This window comes from Dendrobates tinctorius, unplaced genomic scaffold (assembly GCF_039654945.1).
Source record: "Dendrobates tinctorius isolate UK_male_01 unplaced genomic scaffold, ASM3965494v1 ptg000049l, whole genome shotgun sequence".
Lineage (NCBI taxonomy): Eukaryota > Metazoa > Chordata > Amphibia > Anura > Dendrobatidae > Dendrobates > Dendrobates tinctorius.
This window is the reverse complement of record NW_027361717.1, coordinates 23,402,877-23,423,563: the sequence shown is the minus strand read 5'-3', so window position 1 is coordinate 23,423,563 and position 20,687 is coordinate 23,402,877. Positions and strand designations below refer to the sequence as shown.

Genomic DNA, 20,687 nt, shown 5'->3' with positions numbered 1-20,687 from the left:
GGCGCTCATTTTTTGAAATTCAGCATCTATTTAAACCATGTATATTTATGATGTCTGTATATGATGTGTGGTATTTCCTGACAAAGGGGGCATAGGATCCCCGAAACTCGCTGAATAAACCACTGTGAATCCGTAACATTATCTTGGAATTTATCCTTGCGGCAGCGCAGAGTTATACCACAAATTCCTAATGAATATATGATTAACAAAAAGGAGACAGAGGTGAATGGGTCTTATTGAGAAACATTTGTGTAAATAACACAAGGACCTCTGATCTGTTCCCTCAGCTGCTCCCTTATCAATAGAAAGCGAGGTTATAACAGGCGAACAGCAGCTGGATGAGACGCTCTTCGTATGGTGCCTAGTAAGTAATGAGGATGACTCTCCAAGTGCTGCTATGGCTCTGCCTGTTGGGTAAGTACATGTCCATCCAAGCTCATGATGGAGTATGCCAATTTGTATATTTAAGATGTTTTAGCCACCGGGTCCCAGCAGTGATAACCTCAACAATCCACTGTTATTGCTGGGGCTGACACTGTACAATGATCCATGTAGGGAGCTAAAGCCTGCAAAAATATACCTAAGTATAAGTGATGAGTAAATATGACTATAATTGAATTCGACAGTTTGCTTCAATTTGGCACGAAAATAACATTCATATTAGTTATATTTGAAGCTAATGAAATGTATATTATTGTGCCCTGAGGTTTCTCCAGAATATAATAAACATGTAAAAAATTCTAAATGATACTCGCCTGTCCCGCTGTGCAGCCCCGCTCTGACCCAACCCTTCTCTCCGGTCCGGTCTCTGGTGTGGTCTTCACTTGGCTATCTTTGACATCTTCTAGCACCTGATATCTTTGGCATCTTCTGGCCACACTACTGATTGGACCAAAGATATCTGAGGGCCGGATGAGTATTAATTTTCTTAAATGTTTTTTAAATCCCTACACAGTCCTTGTAATTTTGTTGGATTCACGTAAATGAAATTGCCCAAAAAAAAATTCTGATTCTGTCAAATCTGATATTTTTTTTTATAAACTCAAGACGAATTGACATTGCCTCAATAAGATCTTCTCATTTCTATAATTGTTTTAATTTTTTATGAATAATATTATCTTTACAGAATAAAAATATATATATTTGTCTTTGCATGTGACATGTTTTAGAAATAATATATTATTTCTAACAACACACCTACAATATGCACAGGCCCAGATTGGCCATCTTCCTGACCTAGCAGATTCCCAGTGGGCCGCTGGTCCTTTAAATATTTTTCATAGTGTCAAGGTGTTTGTGTGTGCACACGCAACGCTACTGTGGTGCATTGGGCTGTTTCTAAGTCTTTCGATCGATGTACACCTGGTGCTGGACGCATTGAAGCCTTTCATCTGCCTCCAACTCCACGATCTGGGAAAATCCTGAGATGGAGCCTTTTTATGTATACTCCTGTCCTAATGTCTCATTTATGATGTTTATGCAAAAACCCCAGTGTCTCCTATATAATGAATATACAGCAATCGCACTGCATCCTTTATGATGTATATACACCAATCTCAGTGTCTTCTATGTGATGAATATACAACAGTCTACTATGTAATGTATATATAGCAGTTGCAGTCTCCTATGTGATGTATATTCAGCAGTTGCAGTGGTTCCTATGGGATGTAAATACAGCACTAGCATTTTCTTCTATATGATATACATACAGCAGTCCCTGGGGCAACTGAGGGCTAATGTTATTAGTCTAGGAAAGGGCAAATATCCATGGCCCCTTCCCAACCTATTAATATTAGGCCGTAGCTGTCTGTTTAGCTCTTGCTGGTTATTAAAAATAGGGGGGACCCCACATCATTTTCTGGGGTCCCCCTTTTTAATAACCAGTAAAGGTATGCAGTCAGCTGTGAGCTGTTATTTATAAACTGGGAAGATTCATGGATATTGGCTCCATCCCAGAATAACATCAGCCCCCAGCTCTCTGCTTTCCCTCATCTGGTTATTAAAAATAATGGGAATCCCATGCCATTTTTTTCTTAAATTTATTTATTAGCTAAATACAGTAAAATACACACACAGTGCACTAATTATATATGCAATTGACATCTTTCTATCTATCTATTCTTTGTATATATCTATTCTATTCTGATGGTTCATGCTGTGAATTTTTACTATACTTGGCTGATGAAATGTTGGTTTCCTATCAGATGGGTGCATAAAAATCGGACGACACATGTATGGTCCGTGTGCCGTGCGATTTTTTTCGCACACCCACTGTCTTGCATTGGCGAGTTTTGTCTGATATACGCGGCCACTCGCAGCATGCTGCAATTTTTTTCTCAGTCCAATCCGAGCCGAGAAAAAAGTTACAGATGAACACATAATCATTCAATAACATTAGTCAGAGTGCAATCCAATTGTTTAATCAAATTGCACTCATCCAATTTAAACGCATATGAGTATGAGCACTAATTCTGTATATATACACTGCACAGTACCACTTCTCCTTGACTGTATATACACTGCACAGAACCACCTCTCCTGTAATGTATATACACTGCACAGAACCACTTCTCCTGTACTGTAAATACACTGCACAGTACCACTCCTCCTGTCCTGTATATATACACTTCACAGTACCACTTCTCCTGTCCTGTATATATACACTGCACAGAACCACCTCTCCTGTAATGTATATACACTGCACAGAACCACTTCTCCTGTACTGTATATACACTGCACAGTACCGCTTCTTCTGTACTGTATATATACACTGCACAGTACCACTCCTCCTGTCCTGTATATATACACTGCACAGAACCACTCCTCCTGTCCTGTATATACACTGCACAGTACCACTCCTCCTGTCCTGTATACTGGGTGTAACTCTCAGTATCTATATTATTTAATATATACTTGGCACAGTACCACTTCTCCTGTCCTGTATACAGTATATACATTGCACGGTACCACTCCTCCTGTCCTGTATATATACAGTGCACAGTACCACTTCTCCTGTCCTGTATATATACACTGCACAGTACCACTCCTCCTGTCCTGTATATATACACTGCACAGTACCACTCCTCCTGTCCTGTATATATACACTGCACAGTACCACTTATCCTGTCCTGTATGTATACATTGCATGGTACCACTCCTCCTGTCCGGTATATATACACTGCGCAGTACCACTCCTCCTGTCCTGTATATATACACTGCACAGTACCACTCCTCCTGTCCTGTATATACACTGCACAGTACCACTCCTCCTGTCCTGTATATATATACACTGCACAGTACATCTCCTGTCCTGTATACTGGGTGTAACTCTCAGTATCTATATTATTTCATATATACTTGGCACAGTACCACTTCTCCTGTCCTGTATATATACACTGCAGTACCACTCCTCCTGTCCTGTATGTATACACTGCACAGTACCACTCCTCCTGTCCTGTATATATACACTGCACAGTACCACTTCTCCTGTCCTGTATATATACACTGCACAGTACCACTTCTCCTGTCCTGTATATATACACTGCACAGTACCACTTCTCCTGTCCTGTATATATACACTGCATAGAACCACCTCTCCTGTAATGTATATACACTGCACAGAACCACTTCTCCTGTACTGTATATACACTGCACAGAACCACTCCTCCTGTCCTGTATATACACTGCACAGTACCACTCCTCCTGTCCTGTATACTGGGTGTAACTCTCAGTATCTGTATTATTTCATATATACTTGGCACAGTACCACTTCTCCTGTCCTGTATGTATACATTGCACGGTACCACTCCTCCTGTCCTGTATATATACACTGCACAGTACCACTCCTCCTGTCCTGTATATACACTGCACAGTACCACTCCTCCTGTCCTGTATATATACACTGCACAGTACCACTTCTCCTGTCCTGTATATATACACTGCACAAAACCACCTCTCCTGTAATGTATATACACTGCACAGAACCACTTCTCCTGTACTGTATATACACTGCACAGAACCACTCCTCCTGTCCTGTATATACACTGCACAGTACCACTCCTCCTGTCCTGTATATATACACTGCACAGTACCACTCCTCCTGTCCTGTATACTGGGTGTAACTCTCAGTATCTATATTATTTCATATATACTTGGCACAGTACCACTTCTCCTGTCCTGTATATATACATTGCACGGTACCACTCCTCCTGTCCTGTATATATACACTGCACAGTACCACTTCTCCTGTCCTGTATATATACACTGCACAGTACCACTCCTCCTGTCCTGTATATATACACTGCACAGTACCACTCCTCCTGTCCTGTATATATACACTGCACAGTACATCTCCTGTCCTGTATACTGGGTGCAACTCTCAGTATCTGTATTATTTCATATATACTTGGCACAGTACCACTTCTCCTGTCCTGTATGTATACATTGCACGGTACCACTCCTCCTGTCCTGTATATATACACTGCGCAGTACCTCTCCTCCTGTCCTGTATATATACACTGCACAGTACCACTCCTCCTGTCCTGTATATACACTGCACAGTACCACTCCTCCTGTCCTGTATATATACACTGCACAGTACATCTCCTGTCCTGTACACTAGGTGTAACTCTCAGTATCTATATTATTTCATATATACTTGGCACAGTACCACTTCTCCTGTCCTGTATATATACACTGCAGTACCACTCCTCCTGTCCTGTATATATACACTGCGCAGTACCACTCCTCCTGTCCTGTATATATACACTGCACAGTACCACTCCTCCTGTCCTGTATATATACACTGCACAGTACCACTCCTCCTGTCCTGTATATATACACTGCACAGTACCACTCCTCCTGTCCTGTATATATACACTGCACAGTACATCTCCTGTCCTGTATATATACACTGCACAGTACATCTCCTGTCCTGTATACTGGGTATAACTCTCAGTATCTATATTATTTCATATATACTTGGCACAGTACCACTTCTCCTGTCCTGTATATATACATTGCACAGTACATCTCCTCCTGTCCTGTATATATACACTGCACAGTACCACTCCTCCTGTCCTGTATATACACTGCACAGTACCACTCCTCCTGTCCTGTATATATACACTGCACAGTACATCTCCTGTCCTGTATACTGGGTATAACTCTCAGTATCTATATTATTTCATATATACTTGGCACAGTACCACTTCTCCTGTCCTGTATATATACATTGCATGGTACCACTCCTCCTGTCCTGTATATATACACTGCACAGTACATCTCCTCCTGTCCTGTATATATACACTGCACAGTACCACTCCTCCTGTCCTGTATATATACACTGCACAGTACCACTCCTCCTGTCCTGTATATATACACTGCACAGAACCACCTCTCCTGTAATGTATATACACTGCACAGAACCACTTCTCCTGTACTGTATATACACTGCACAGAACCACTCTTCCTGTCCTGTATATATACACTGCACAGTACATCTCATGTCCTGTATATATACACTGCACAGTACCACTCCTCCTGTCCTGTATATATACACTGCACAGAACCACTTCTCCTGTACTGTATATACACTGCACAGAACCACTCCTCCTGTCCTGTATATACACTGCACAGTACCACTCCTCCTGTCCTGTATACTGGGTGTAACTCTCAGTATCTATATTATTTCATATATACTTGGCACAGTACCACTTCTCCTGTCCTGTATATATACATTTCATGGTACCACTCCTCCTGTCCTGTATATATACACTGCACAGTACATCTCCTGTCCTGTATACTGGGTATAACTCTCAGTATCTATATTATTTCATATATACTTGGCACAGTACCACTTCTCCTGTCCTGTATATATACATTTCATGGTACCACTCCTCCTGTCCTGTATATATACACTGCACAGTACATCTCCTGTCCTGTATACTGGGTATAACTCTCAGTATCTATATTATTTCATATATACTTGGCACAGTACCACTTCTCCTGTCCTGTAAATATACATTGCATGGTACCACTCCTCCTGTCCTGTATATATACACTGCACAGTACAGCTCCTGTCCTGTATACTGGGTGTAATCCTCAGTATCTGTATTATTCTGTATATACACTACACAGTACCACTTCTCCTGTATTCTGGGTGTAATCCTCAGTGTCTGTAGTATTCTGTATATACACTGCACATTACCACTTCTCCTGTCCTATATACTGGGTGTCATTCTCCATATCTGTTTTATTCTGTATACATTGTGACAGAGTCACTGGTGAAGTGATGGAGGGGAGATATGTGCCACTGCACATGATAATGTCAGTGATGTGAAACCAGAACAGTTTCCTCCAGCACACTACGTGTTGGGACGGTTTATTGAAGGTTTTATTACGGGTTGGTTTTAGTGCACATTCATAGAGCAGGAGGGAGAATGTCCAGGTATCTCCACCTGCATTGTCCTGATAGGACCTCAGTGATGTCACAGACATGTGATCAGCCACGTGGCTGAGGAGTCACATGGTCTGGCCTTAAATAGCTGAACTCCAGGGTTAGTCTGGGCTGTTGAGGGCCTGGGGAGGAAGACTCCAGGGGAGTGTTTATGCACATAGTGCTTGTGTAAGGACATTGTTAACCCTGAGTGGGCTGACCCCCACTAGTGCAAGTGTTAAAAAAATATTAACTATGTACTTTATGTTTTTAGTAGCTGAGTTCATGTATTCATTAATCGCAGTGTGATGATGTAAAATGTATGCATAGGGTCATTAGGGTCATCTGAGCATGCTTGAATGACAGCAATCTATTGATGGATTCAGTAACAACAGGGTATTTGGAGCTCTGGGTATCATCATAAAGAGGGTAAAAGCTGCAAATCAGTGCAGAATGAAAATTAGGTTTTATTGATACACGTAACATGGCTAACTCTGTATATATAGAAAACTGGGAATAGCCGTATAGATCATTGCAGTTTTAGGAAAATCAGAACTTTTGAGACAATAATATAGGCTTGTATTTATTAGAAATATACATTTTTTTATGAAAATGTTATTTCCTTGATTAATCGTTAATCTGCAATTTTCCAGCTCTGAGCTCTGCAGCTCCCAATATAAGAAATGTACGTTGGTGTGTGACGTCAGATACTGAAGAACAAAAGTGCAATGATCTGGTGACCTCTTGTCATGTAGATGAGATTCTACTCACGTGTGTGAAAAAATCCAGCACCGAGGACTGTGTGAGAGCGATCAGCGTGAGTACATCATCATGGAAGTCCACTTGTTGAAGGGTCCATTGACATTAGGCTAATCACAAAGTGTCTCACCTGCAGGGGGCAATGACTTTCGGGTGTAATCCTTGGGAAAATGAAGCATTACATAAAGCCCACTAAAATCAGTGGTTTGTGTGCTGCAGTACAGGACAGGTCCTCCCAGGTGTGAGACCATCTTTGTAGATAGTGGTACACACCATTCTGGCCACTGGATGAGATTGGGTATCTGAAAATGGATTGTCTAACTGATTCTTTCCAACTCTCCTAGAATATCTGAAAAACAGACCTCATGGATTTGCTTCTAGAATTGGCAAATCTCTCGAAACTTTCCAGTGTAAGGTTTAATTGAGTGGAGCCCTGCCTCGCAATCAGGATTTTAGCTTTTACACACATGACAAGTAGTGATTTATCATTTAGAGAGAAGAAAACCACATGATACTGACCTTTTATTCCATTTTTGTACAGCAATACATTTAATATTCAGTTACTTTGTTTGCTAGAAGAAAAAATGATTGTGTTTTTAAAATAAGTATAACTATGATATAAGCTTTTAATATGGATTAAAATAAATTAGAAAATGATATGTAGTAAATTATTTAACACTCAAAGAGTGAAAATCTGGTGGATTCACTGTCTAGTCAAACAAGTATTCCCATCAAAGTTTTCATCTTCTTAATATATTGCAAAGTGAGAAGAACGGCAATCTTGTGACGTCTCTAGGTGCACGGATAGGGTCCTGACCCGTTACGTATAAACAGTCCAAGAATCCAGCACCCAACCGGGTGACTCTATTTACAATGTGTAGAAGGTGTACAAAACATTTCAGTCATCAGACCTTCATCAATTTTACACCAAATGGATCAAACAGATTCAGAGAGATTCATATACAGTATATAGCATAGGATATGGTGAGGCTATGGCGGCATTGTAATAACGTGCAGGTGCTGGGTATGTCACCACGGAACAGAGACAGACCAAAAGTTAAAGGGTCTTATTTACAAGGATCTAAACCTCCTCACAGGGAGGAAACGGGGGGGGGGGGGGTAAACTGGCAAAAGAATGATGAATGATGAAATTACGGTTCATGAAAATTAGGCAAAGTTATCAAACAGTCAAGGCAGATAATGGTAATTAACGGGTATTCTTGAAACAACAGTCTGAAGAAATCTTGCTTGAAGGGTCATCTTCTCCAACGTCGGCGCTGTCAGCAGCGACACTTGTAGTCTCTGTAGTCACTGTATTCGCTATAGTCTCTGTTAGATGGTAACAGGGATCTCCAGGGTTAAGATGGAAGGCAGGGGGACACTGGGACTGACTGGGTCTCCCCTGCTCTGAGTCTCTGCTTTCAAACTAGCAGACTCTTGTTAAGTCTCTCTGCTGGGACAATACTCAGTCTCTTGTTAAGTCTCTCTGCTGGAATCAGGGGCTCTGTCCTGTCACCGCAGGCACCAGGGTTGGAGGACATCTTCCCCTAATCAGTGGGGACTTCACTTCACCATACTCACAGTCTGTATGTCACATCCTCCTGCCTTATCTTTCTGGCTGGGAGAGCTCTCTCCTCCCCTGCGTGCAGCTGCGTCCTGTTCTGTCTCCTGCACAAGCTGCTCTGCCCTGAGCACACTCTGTCTTCACACTTCCTGTCCAGCACAACTTCCTCTTCCCCACTGTTACTCACAGGCTCATGATGTAGTCAGTCCAGGTCCAAAAGTCTTCCCCCTGGCAACCCTACTGCGCAGCTATATGGTTCCGGACATGGAGCAAAGGAGGTAACCCCTTTCTTGTTCTTCTTGTGCTTCACCCTCTTGCAGCCTGCCACCTGGCAACTCCTGTTGCTGCAATGACCATTGCTCATTTGGCCTTTCTACCCAGCTAATTCTTCTCTTTTTCATTAGGTCTATGATATCCCTTGATGAAAAAAGACAAGCTGAATCCTTCTAATCTCTATATAGAAACAGGAGGTCTCTTTTCCCTGTATGAGTCATGAGTCACCGCAAAAGTCCCTGGCAGGTGGAAAAGGACGGAGCAGCTGGGTCAGGAGTTGAAGAGGATTTTTTGCAGGGAAAAGAAAGTTGCTGTTTCTATATAGAGCAGAGAAAAAAGATGAATTTATTGGATAGAAAGGCAAAATGAGCATTTATGAGTACACTGTGCTATTTAATATGATAATTGCAATGTATTAAGAGGATAACAACGTTGATGAGAGGAGGAGTGCTTCTTTAATGATGACCAAAAAATAAATATTTTGTTTCTGGTGTATGAAAGCTGTTTTCAAATAACCTTTCTGAACATTACAAAGGAGCTGGAATTTATTAGCCAAAGCACATTATGGCTACAAAGGTACCGCTCGCTCTAATGACTGTGTAATATTCAATCTATCCTCTTGGGGCACTGCAGAAAATCTGGCATTTATTGATATATATAAACCTGATCGCTGCGGATTGTTGTGGTCACCTTATAGTCGGGGACCCGCTTAAGAAAAGCGAATAGAAGAAGTCATTATCAGTGATGACCCTTTTGCTTTTCAGAATGGAGAAGCAGATGCCATCTCTCTGGATAGTAAAGATATTTACAAAGCTTCATTGGATCCTTTTAATTTGAAGCCCATCATGACTGAAGCTTATTCTGAGAGAGGTGAGCGCTAACATTAGTAGAAACCTCTTATCTCTTCTGTGAAAGAACTAAACTATTTTACCGTACGTATCTAGAATCAACTCTCAACAATCAGAAATAAAAATTATTTCCATGGTCCAATCCTAACCAAGTTATTGGATTTATTAAACACCGTAAAGTCAGCTCACCAGCACTAAGAAATAACAAAGAAGGTACAAGTACGAAAAAGAAGACGCTTCAAAAGTCAGCAGAATTTCTATGGCTTCAATGGATATATAAAACTTTCCAATTATTTTACATTTTTCTTTTTTTTTTGCTCACCTATCCTTCAGGACTCCAGAATTTTATTTTTTTCTATATTTAAAACTCCATTAGGCTAGTTTCACACTAGCGTTTATGAGCGCAGCGACGGCCTGCGTACGGCCGCCGCTAAGCCCCGCCCCCTTCCGCACCTCCGCCAGTTGCCGGCGCAACCAAACTGCAGCAGGTTGCGTTTGGCGCAGGTCGGCGCACCGTCAAAAAGGCGCATGTGCCGCCAAACGCATACTGCGCACGGCCTGCGCCCCCAGTGATAAAGATAGGGGACGCAGGGCGCATGCAGCGTCATGCGCCGGTAGGCGGAGCTACCGGCGGAGGCGCGGCCGGGGGCGCGCTTAGCGGCGGCCGTGCGCAGGCCGTCGCTGCGCTCAAAAACGCTAGTGTGAAACTAGCCTAACCCCTGATTCTGTTTTCATGTTTTTACTGCAACAGGGAATAAAAGTGATGTTTGATAGGAAATACTTTCATTGCTGGATTTGCTATATATTTTTTTTTACAACTATTGTCCCTATCGTGTTAAAGCTATAAAAATATTATGATTCATGTGCTGTATTTCATGCATGGTAATCATCCTAATAAAAATGTAGATTAAAAATGCCAGAATAGTTATTTACTTGTCTCTTAAGGCTATGATCATGTTGTGTGCAGTCCACATGTCAGTGACTCTGTCGGGGCTTCTGTCTGAAGCTCTGGGAAACAGGATTTGTACAGAACCTCTGATGGAGCCAGTCGCTGTGAGGCAGACATAGTCAGGTGACCGCTCCCATCTGTCTCTGTAATATTTTGGAGATATTTACTTTTTATATCAGTATCATGAGAACTTATTATCTAGATCCTAAAACTCAGGGAATCTTCAATTCGCCTTGAAACATCATCTCTATTATAAATATTCTTTTTCTTTGATCAATTTGTTTTATTTGGATAGAACATACCCCTTGTATGAGGCATCGGCAGAGTGTGCTCGGAGGAAAAAACATGAAAATAGGGGCATTTGTACCAAAATGTGATGAAAAGGGAAACTACGTTCCGAAGCAGTGTCATGGCAGCACCGGTTATTGTTGGTGTCTTAACGAAAATGGTGAAGAGATCGAGGGAACAAGAACTCCACCAGGAAATTCGGGACTAACATGTGAAAATAAAGGTAATAATCCATGCTATCAGTGTTCTCACCTCAGTCTCTACATTGGGTTTGTTATGCTCTTACTTACTTAGTCTGTCTTTACAATTAGGAGTAGTGATGAGCGAGTGAGCTCATTACTCGAGTTTTCCAAAGCATGCTCGGGTGTTCTCCGAGTATCTTGGGAGTGCTCGTAAATTATGTCTGAGTCCCCATAGCTGCATGATTTGCAGCTGCTAGACAGCCTGAATACATGTGGCGATTGCTTGTTTGTTAGGGAATCCCCACATGTATTCAGGCTGTCTAGCAGCCGCAAATCATGCAGCTCCGGGGACATAATTTACGAGCACGCCCAAGAGAACACCTGAGCATGCTTGGAAAACTCGAGTAACGAGAACACTCGCTCATCACTAATTAGGAATCAGTTAAATCATCTGCAGTAGCCACAGAAATAAAATTCCTAAGGTGAGGGATGACATATTCCACATAATAAAGAGCAAGTGGGGGTGAGTAGCCTTCTCTAAAATGTTTTCCACCACAGGGCTATAGGGAGGGACACAGGGGAACATCTGAAAACCCTTAGTCTGATTACTTATAAGTGACCTAATAAGTACGGTAAAAAGCTCTCCTAACCAAAATATATAACATACAAAAAAGAGGATTATTAAGCCAATGTAAACTATTTAAACTTTATTAATTATATTGTTAAATAGAAATATACAAATAAAATCATTAAAAAAGAAAACAGAAAATGTCACAGAAATAAGAACCACACAGAGTACCTTATAGTACATTACCAATATTCATCTCTAAAAGTGAGTCTGATATGAATACATGCCTTACTAAATCCAGTTCCCACATAGGTGTAACCAAAAAATGGAGTGACATCTAATAAACAGTATAGGCCTATGTACATATAATCCAAATATGTCCTTTACCCAGAACAGAATGCAGCTCTTAGGATCCAATATTTTGTAAAAAGTTAGTACCAAATGTATACGACTACATGACAGTGGATGTAATCCTACTAAGAGGCATTTCTCATTAGTGTGTGTACTAGATTATACCACATGGATCAAGAGTAGAGTACTCAGAAAGATCAGAAATAATACAAAACAGATAGATGTAACTATATAGCAGTGGGCATAGTCCTACTTAGAGATATAACCATTAGTATATAAGTATAACCCAATAGTGTCAGGGTCTGGATAGAAATATTAGCATCTGAAAAAAAGAAAAATAATGTGTAACATTGCTACCGGATAAATCGGCTGGAGATAGGCTAACACAAGAATATATAACACGCATAATGGAACATATACAAAGAATATTTACTTTGTATTATTTCAGATCTTTCTGAGTACAGTACTCTTGAGCCATGAGGTATAATCAAGTACACACTTTAATGAGAAATGCCTCTTAGGCTACTTTCAGACTAGCGTTATAAGGCGCAGGGCCGCCGCTAAGCTCTGCCCCCGGCCGTGCCTCCTCTGGTCAGCTCCTCCTATGGGCGCATGACACTGCATGCGACCAGCGTACCCAATATTTAGTGTTGGGTACACTGCCTGTGCGCTGTCATGATTTTGCTGGCGCGTGCGTCCTTATGGCGCTGCGCCGACATGCGCCAAACGCTAACTATAGGGTACGCTGGTCGCATGCAGCGTCATGCGCCCATAGGAGGAGCTAACCGGAGGAGGCACAGCCAGAGGCGGAGCTTAGAGGCGGCCCTGTGCTGCGCCTCATAACGCTAGTCTGAAAGTAGCCTTAGTAGGACTAAGTCCACTGTCATGCAGTTGTATACACTAGGTACTAACGTAGTTATCCAAAATATTGTACCCTAAGAGCTGTATTCTGTTCTGGGTAAAGGACATATTTGAATTATATGTAAATAGGCCTATACTGTTTACTAGGTGTCACTCCATTTTTTGGTTACACCTATATGGGAACTGGACTTAGTAAAGAATATATTTATATCACACTCACTTTTAGAGATGAATGTTGGTACTATAGGGTACTCTGTGTGCTCCCTACTTCTGGCTGATGTTTTCTGTTTTTTAAATGAATAGCTTTGTATATTTCCCTTTAACATGCAATTAATAAAGATGAAATGTTTTACATTGGCTTAGTACTCCTTTTTTGTAGGGTAAACATTTACTCTGATTTGGTCAGTGTAGTTATCCCAGGTGAAGGAGAGAGGGTGAGGACTGCCAACACTGAAGGGAGTGGGAGTGAAGATTGCATCCACCACTAGGGTAATGATTAGCCACCCTCATAGGGAGTATAAGGGGAACTACATCAGATGTGGCAGGATGACGGGCACATGTGTGTGGGAGGCATACAGTCCAGCCTTTTCTAGTCATCCTATGTCCAAAGCTAAAAAGCTTACAGTATTTTCATTTTCCTTTGGGGCCTCATCTCTTCTCTGTACCACAATGGTTCTAAGTAACAGCTGGAATTTCTCATTCGGACTCCTCTGCTGTGCCCTCCTATGCCTCCGATTTCACACCAAATGTTCATGTATGGTTCCATATTAAGCATTGTTTTTAGAAGAAAACACATTGATATACAAGGAGTACAATGGAGCCGCCGTGTATACTGACTGTACACCTTTGGACTAAACCTTTACATTATATTAAAAGTAGCCATCCAATCAGAAACTACAACTTTAATCGCTATTTTAGAAAAGAAAAGACATGCAATGCTTCAGGACATGATATGATACCACATACACAGCAATAAGCGGCTTCATAAACTCTTGGTTATATATCCATTTTCAGCAAACAAACCTCCCTGCTTGAAGGAACGTCAGAAACTGCTCAGTGCTAAACCTTCACCAGCAGTTTTTGTGCCAGAATGTGATGAAAAGGGCAACTATCGACCTCAGCAGTCCCATGTCTACACCTGGTGCGTGGATGAATATGGGGAAGAGGTTTTTGGTTCCAGAAATTTCCCTGGAAAACCTCCAAAACCATGTGAAGCTTCTGGTAAGAATCTACTTTACTCTTCCATCCTCTCCCTGTGCATCGATGTTATTCCAGGCAGTGATTACAGATATAACACTACACGGAGTCACTATAATGATTTATCACTGATACACTGTGACTGTACAGTACAATATAGTCATGCATATACAGATAATAACACCAATTCTTCTATATTTCTTATCAGGTGAAACAGCCTGCATAAAAGAACGTAATAAAGTGCTGAGTGTCGCAGAACCTTTACTCGGAGCCTTTCTACCTGACTGTGATGAAAACGGCTACTTTAGTCCATTGCAGTTCCACGGCAGCACCGGACACAGTTGGTGTGTTACCAAGAATGGTGAAGAGATAAAGGGAACAAGAACTGGACCGGGACAGACACCCCCTACATGTGAGGTCCCAGGTGAGGAACTACAAAGTATGTCAGGCATTACATTTGTGGGACACCGGCTGACCAAGGCCTCTTTTCTAAGCCCCAACACATCTACTGAATGTACAATAGATAAAATGGTGGTCCGACACAAAATCCACAAAAAAATGCTACTTTTTGCTCTAATCTAATATTTAAAGCTCAATGTGCGTGTGTATAATAATAATAATAATAATCTGTATTTATATAGCGCCAACATATTCCGCAGTGCTTTACAGTTGAACAGTTTCAAACACAACAGTCATAAGTAACAACGTTAACAATACAATAATTAAAGCGAAATAAGACGACCCTGCTCGTGAGAGCTTACAATCTACAATGAGGTGGGGGCGATACAAAGTACAGGTGTGTATTTACAATGATGTATATGTATGTATGTATGTCTGTGTGTCCGGGATAGGCATCCGCATCGTCGCAGCTACAGCCACAAAATTTGGCACAGTCACACGTCTGGACCCCGAGAGCGTCATAGGCTATGTTGTGAGGTGAAATTGTAACCCCGCGCGTTCCAATTCACCAAACAATTTTGCCCCTATCTACATAATGGGGAAAGTGTGTATATCAAGCCCCACCCCTCATTATGATGTTATAATGGTTGCCATGGCGACGCTAATGTCATAATAGGTTGAAATGGCGAAGATGCTGTCACAATGGTTGTCATGGTGACGATGATGTCTTAATAGGTTGCAGTGGTGATGGTTATGTCATAACGGTTGCCATGGTGGTGATGATGTCACAATGGGTATATGGGCACGGGACTATGGGATTGAGGATATGTATGATGGGTATATGGGCATGGGACTATGGGATGGCAGATATGTATGATGGATATATGGGCACGGGACTATGGGATGGAGGATATGTATGATGGGTATATGGGCATGGGACTATGAGATGAAGGATGTGTGATGGGTTTATGGGCACTCGACTATGGAATGGCGAATATGTATGATGGGTATATGGGCATGGGACTATGGGATGGCGAATATGTATGGTGGGTATATGGGCACGGGACTATGGGATGGAGGATATGTATGATGGGTATATGGGCATGGGACTATGAGATGAAGGATGTGTGATGGGTATATGGGCATGGGACTATGGGATAAAGGATATGTATGATGGGTATATGGGCATGGGACTATGGGATGGAGAATATGTATGACGGGTATATGGGCATGGGACTATGGGATGGAGGATGTGTGATGGGTATATGGGCACTCGACTATGGGATGGAGGATATGTATGATGGGTATATGGGCACGGGCCTATGGGATGGTGGATATGTATGATGGGTATATGGGCATGGGACTATGAGATGAAGGATGTGTGATGGGTATATGGGCACGGGACTATGGGATGGAGGATAATTATAATTTGTTATAACTAACCACAGTTAGTTATTATGCCCGGGCAGCGCCGGGCTCATTAGCTAGTGTACCATATTTTGCAACCTCTTAACACTATAAATCTGTCATAAAGATTTAATAAATTCTCTACTTAAAGTTCAATTCAACATGAAAGAGCACAAAAAATCCTTGCCCTGATTTTTACACCCTCTTTTTGGACCTTTGCCTGCCACGTTCATCCATTCTTTAAATCAGAAAACCGTTTTTATTAAAATCTTTTGTTACACAAACAGAAAAACAAACCCCCCCCCAATCCCACCCCACGCTCAGCCATTTGGTGTTACAGTGAAGCATCATACTTGGCAGTGGAAAGTGCTGTAAGTCGTCCCCGCTTAATTGTAAAGTACTGCGGAATATGTCGGCGCCACAAAAATAAAATTCGTAATATTATTATTGAGCTCTAGTATTTTATACTGTGGTTATCTACTTCAACATTGTGTATGCCACCTTTGTCTACGCCATGTTATCTACTTTACCTGCCTAAGTGGATCAAGAATGATAAGTACTAGTCATATTCTCTATATTTGCTTATCTTTTAGTTTTTGTTTTTATAAATGTAAGATGAACATAAGTCTTAGTTTTTCCTGTCTATTCTAATTGAAACAATGATTAGAGAGAGGCTTTGTTCAGACGACTGCGTTGCACGTCCGTGTTCTTCCAGTGTTTTTCACAGATACAGCACCTACCCATTATAGTCTATGGGGCTGTTCACATGTTTGTTTTTTACAGCAACAAGTATGAAAAGGGCCAATACAAGTCTATTAACATTGTAAAGTACACTAGAAGCTTTGTAATCTATTTTTTCAATGATACATGAAAAATACTTATTTCACCCTGAAGACACACTAACCAAATACTGATGACACATGGACTGAAATCACTGATGGCACACAAGACCAAACAGTGAGGACACACAAGACCAAACACTGAGGATATACAAGACCAAACACTGAAGACACACAAGACCAAACACTGAAGACACACAAGACCAAACACTGAGGACACACAAGACCAAACACTGAGGGGACACTAGACCAAACACTGAGGATACACAAGACCAAACACTAAGGACACACAAGACCAAACACTGAGGACACACAAGACCAAACACTGATGACACACAAGACCAAATACTGAGGACACACAAGACCAAACACTGAGGACACACAAGACCAAACACTGAAGACACACAAGACCAAACACTGAGGATACACAAGACCAAACACTGAGGATACACAAGACCAAACACTGAGGACGCACAAGACTAAATTCTGAGGACGCACAAGATCAAACACTGAAGACACACAAGACCAAACACTGAAAACACACAAGACCAAACACTGAGGACACACAAGACCAAACACTGAGGATACACAAGACCAAACACTGAGGACACACAAGACCAAACACTGAGGACACACAAGACCAAACACTGAGGACACACAAGACCAAACACTGAGGATACACAAGACCAAAACACTGATGACACACAAGACCAAATACTGAGGACACACAAGACCAAACACTGAGGACACACAAGACCAAACACTGAGGACACACAAGACCAAACACTGAAGACACACAAGACCAAATACTGAGGTCACACAAGACCAAATACTGAGGACACACAAGACCAACACTGAGGACACACAAGACCAAAAACTGAGGATACACAAGACCAAACACTAAGGACACACAAGACCAAACACTGAGGACACACAAGACCAAACACTGAGGATACACAAGACTAAACACTGAGGACACACAAGACCAAACACTGAGGACGCACAAGACCAAATTCTGAGGACGCACAAGACCAAACACTGACAACACACAAAACCAAACACTGAGGACACAGAGAACCAAACACTGAGGACACAGAGGACAAATCACTGAGGACACACAGAACCAAAAACTGAGGACACACAGAACCAAACACTGAGGACACACTAGACCAAACACTGATGACACACAAGACCAAACACTGAGGACACACAAGACCAAACACTGAGGACACATAAAACCAAACACTGAGTACACACAAAATCAAACACTGAGTACACACAGAACCAAACACTGAGTACACACAGAACCAAACACTGAGTACACACAGAACCAAACACTGAGTACACACAGAACCAAACACTGAGTACACACAGAACCAAACACTGAGGACACAAAGAACCAAACACTGAGGACACACAAAACCAAAAACTGATGAAACACTAACCAAACACTGTTGACACACTGACCAAACAATAATGACACACAAGACCAAGCACTGATGAAGCACTAACCAAACACTGATGATACACTGGCCAAACACTGACACAAAAGACCAAACACTGATGACAGACTGACCAAACACTAACAACACATGAATCGAAAACACTGCTTACACACTGACCAGAAACTGATGACACACTATTTGGGACGCACTGTATGTAGGATTATATGGCGCCCTTAATACTGTATGAAGGACTATAAGGGGCACATAATAATGTATGGAGGACTATATGGGACCCATAATAATGTAAGCAGGATTATATGGGACCCATAATACCCATAATACTGTATGGAGGACTATATGGGACCCATAATAATGTAAGGAAGTTTATATGTGACCCATGATACCCATAATACTGTATGGAGGACTTGATGGGCCCATAATACTATATGGAGGACTATATTGGGCCCTTAATACAATATGGATGACTATATGGGGTCCATAATACTGTATGGAGGACTATGTGAGGCTCATAATACTGTATGGAGGACTATTTGAGACCCATTGTACTGTATGTAAGACTATGTTGGGCCCATTATACTGTTTGCATAACTACATTGGATCACTATTCTGTTTGTAGAGCTGTGTGAAGGGGCCATTATACTGTTTGCAGATATACGTGAAGGGGCCATTATACTGTTTGCTGGTCTATGAGGGGATGGACAGTTTACTGACTGCAGGTATATGTGGGGGCCATTATGCTGTTTGCAGGACTATGTGGGGGCCATATGGGGGTGCTATTATACTGTTTGCAGGGCTTTGTGGGGTCTAGCATGCTATTTGGAGGGCTGGGTGGGGGCCATTTTACAGTGTGGATGGTTATGTTTGGGCCAACATAGTGAGTGGAGGGGTGTGGGGGACATTATACTATATAAAGGCACATTATTCTGTGTGGCGATCACAGTAGGGGCATTATACGGTGTTGGGGTCAACATACTTTACTGGGCGAGTTTGTTACAGTAGAGTCATCATGCCATGTGGAAGAATTGAAGGTACTATGGAAGAATTCACTGTGTGGGTATCATACTGTGTTTCGGGGAGATGCTTTTGTTGGCATTATGGGGGGTGCCCAATTAGAACTTCTGCTATGGGACCCCATGATTTCTATGTACGACCCTGTTCACATGATTCAATTATTGGGTGCACTCACAGCATGCATCAGCATGAAAAAAAAAGCGCTGTTCAGCACCACTCCATAAGATAACATTGGGCCGAGTGCTATCTGATAAAATCTAATGGTACGCACACACTAGAGTATATTCCCTCATGCAAGAGAATTGGATCGATTATCCTAATGAGTGACAGTTTGAGACAAGTGTCATCTTACTGTGATCCGGTTCTCTCGCATGAGAGAATCACAGCACAGGTATGGAGAAGATGGAGAACCTAATTTCTCCATCTTCTTCATTGTCTCTGTGCGCATACATCGGATTGCAATGATATTTTACATGCAATCAGCATATGATTGTCTTCTCATGCCGATCAGCATGAGATAAAAATGACTAGTCTGCACTGCCCCATAATATTAGTCCGAGTGCTATTCGATAAAACATCAGTTGGCACTCGGCCGTGTTATACGTTAGTATGAGTGAGCCCTCAGCATGGTATAAAAAATCTCAGTGTGCTGCAATTTGCAATGCAAATCAAATTGCGCTCACCCATTCAAGTCTCTGGGTGCGTGGAAAACATCAGAATGCACTCTGATAACATCTGAGTGCAGCCTGATTTCCATAGACTCACACAATGAAATCTTGTTATCCATCATCTCATCAACTGTGCTACAATTCCCCTACCCGAGAGATTCGGATCACATTAAGCTGACGCCAGGATCAAACTCTGATCAGAGTATCATTTACATAATCGATACGATTCTCTAGGAAAAAAGAATCTACGATCGAGTGTCCCTAGCCTACAGGCATCATCTAGATTATTACATGGTATAGAAGGTCTTTCCTCTGATGTGAGATTAGAAAAATTGGGATTGTTTAACTCGGTAAAAAAGACGTCTCAGAGGAGATCTCATTTATATGTATAACATGTGTGGTCAATTTAAAAGACTGACATATGACTTATTCCTTTTAAAGACCTTACAAAGGACCAGGTGACATTCATTAATTCATTTTGGGTGAAGAAAGGCGAATCTGGCTGCCAAATAGGAAAGGGTTCTTTCCAGTTAGAGCAGTCAGACTGTGGAATTCCCGACCGCAAGACGTAGTAATGGCAGATATATCAGTATTTGAAAAAAGGCTGGATGCTTTTCTCTC

The 20,687-nt window shown here is 41.7% G+C and overlaps 1 protein-coding gene across 1 annotated transcript in view; it reads left to right on the top strand.

The window, feature by feature from the left end:
• Positions 1-282: 282 nt before the first annotated feature.
• LOC141091143 (saxiphilin-like) overlaps positions 283-20,687 on the top strand; it is a 174,411-nt gene continuing 154,006 nt past the window's right edge. The window contains exons 1-6 of the mRNA XM_073576540.1: positions 283-414; positions 7,090-7,253; positions 9,797-9,902; positions 11,125-11,340; positions 14,094-14,300; positions 14,485-14,700. Of these exons, the coding sequence (XP_073432641.1) occupies positions 372-414; positions 7,090-7,253; positions 9,797-9,902; positions 11,125-11,340; positions 14,094-14,300; positions 14,485-14,700 (952 nt within the window). The 5' untranslated portion in view covers positions 283-371. The remainder of the gene's footprint in view (positions 415-7,089; positions 7,254-9,796; positions 9,903-11,124; positions 11,341-14,093; positions 14,301-14,484; positions 14,701-20,687) is intronic.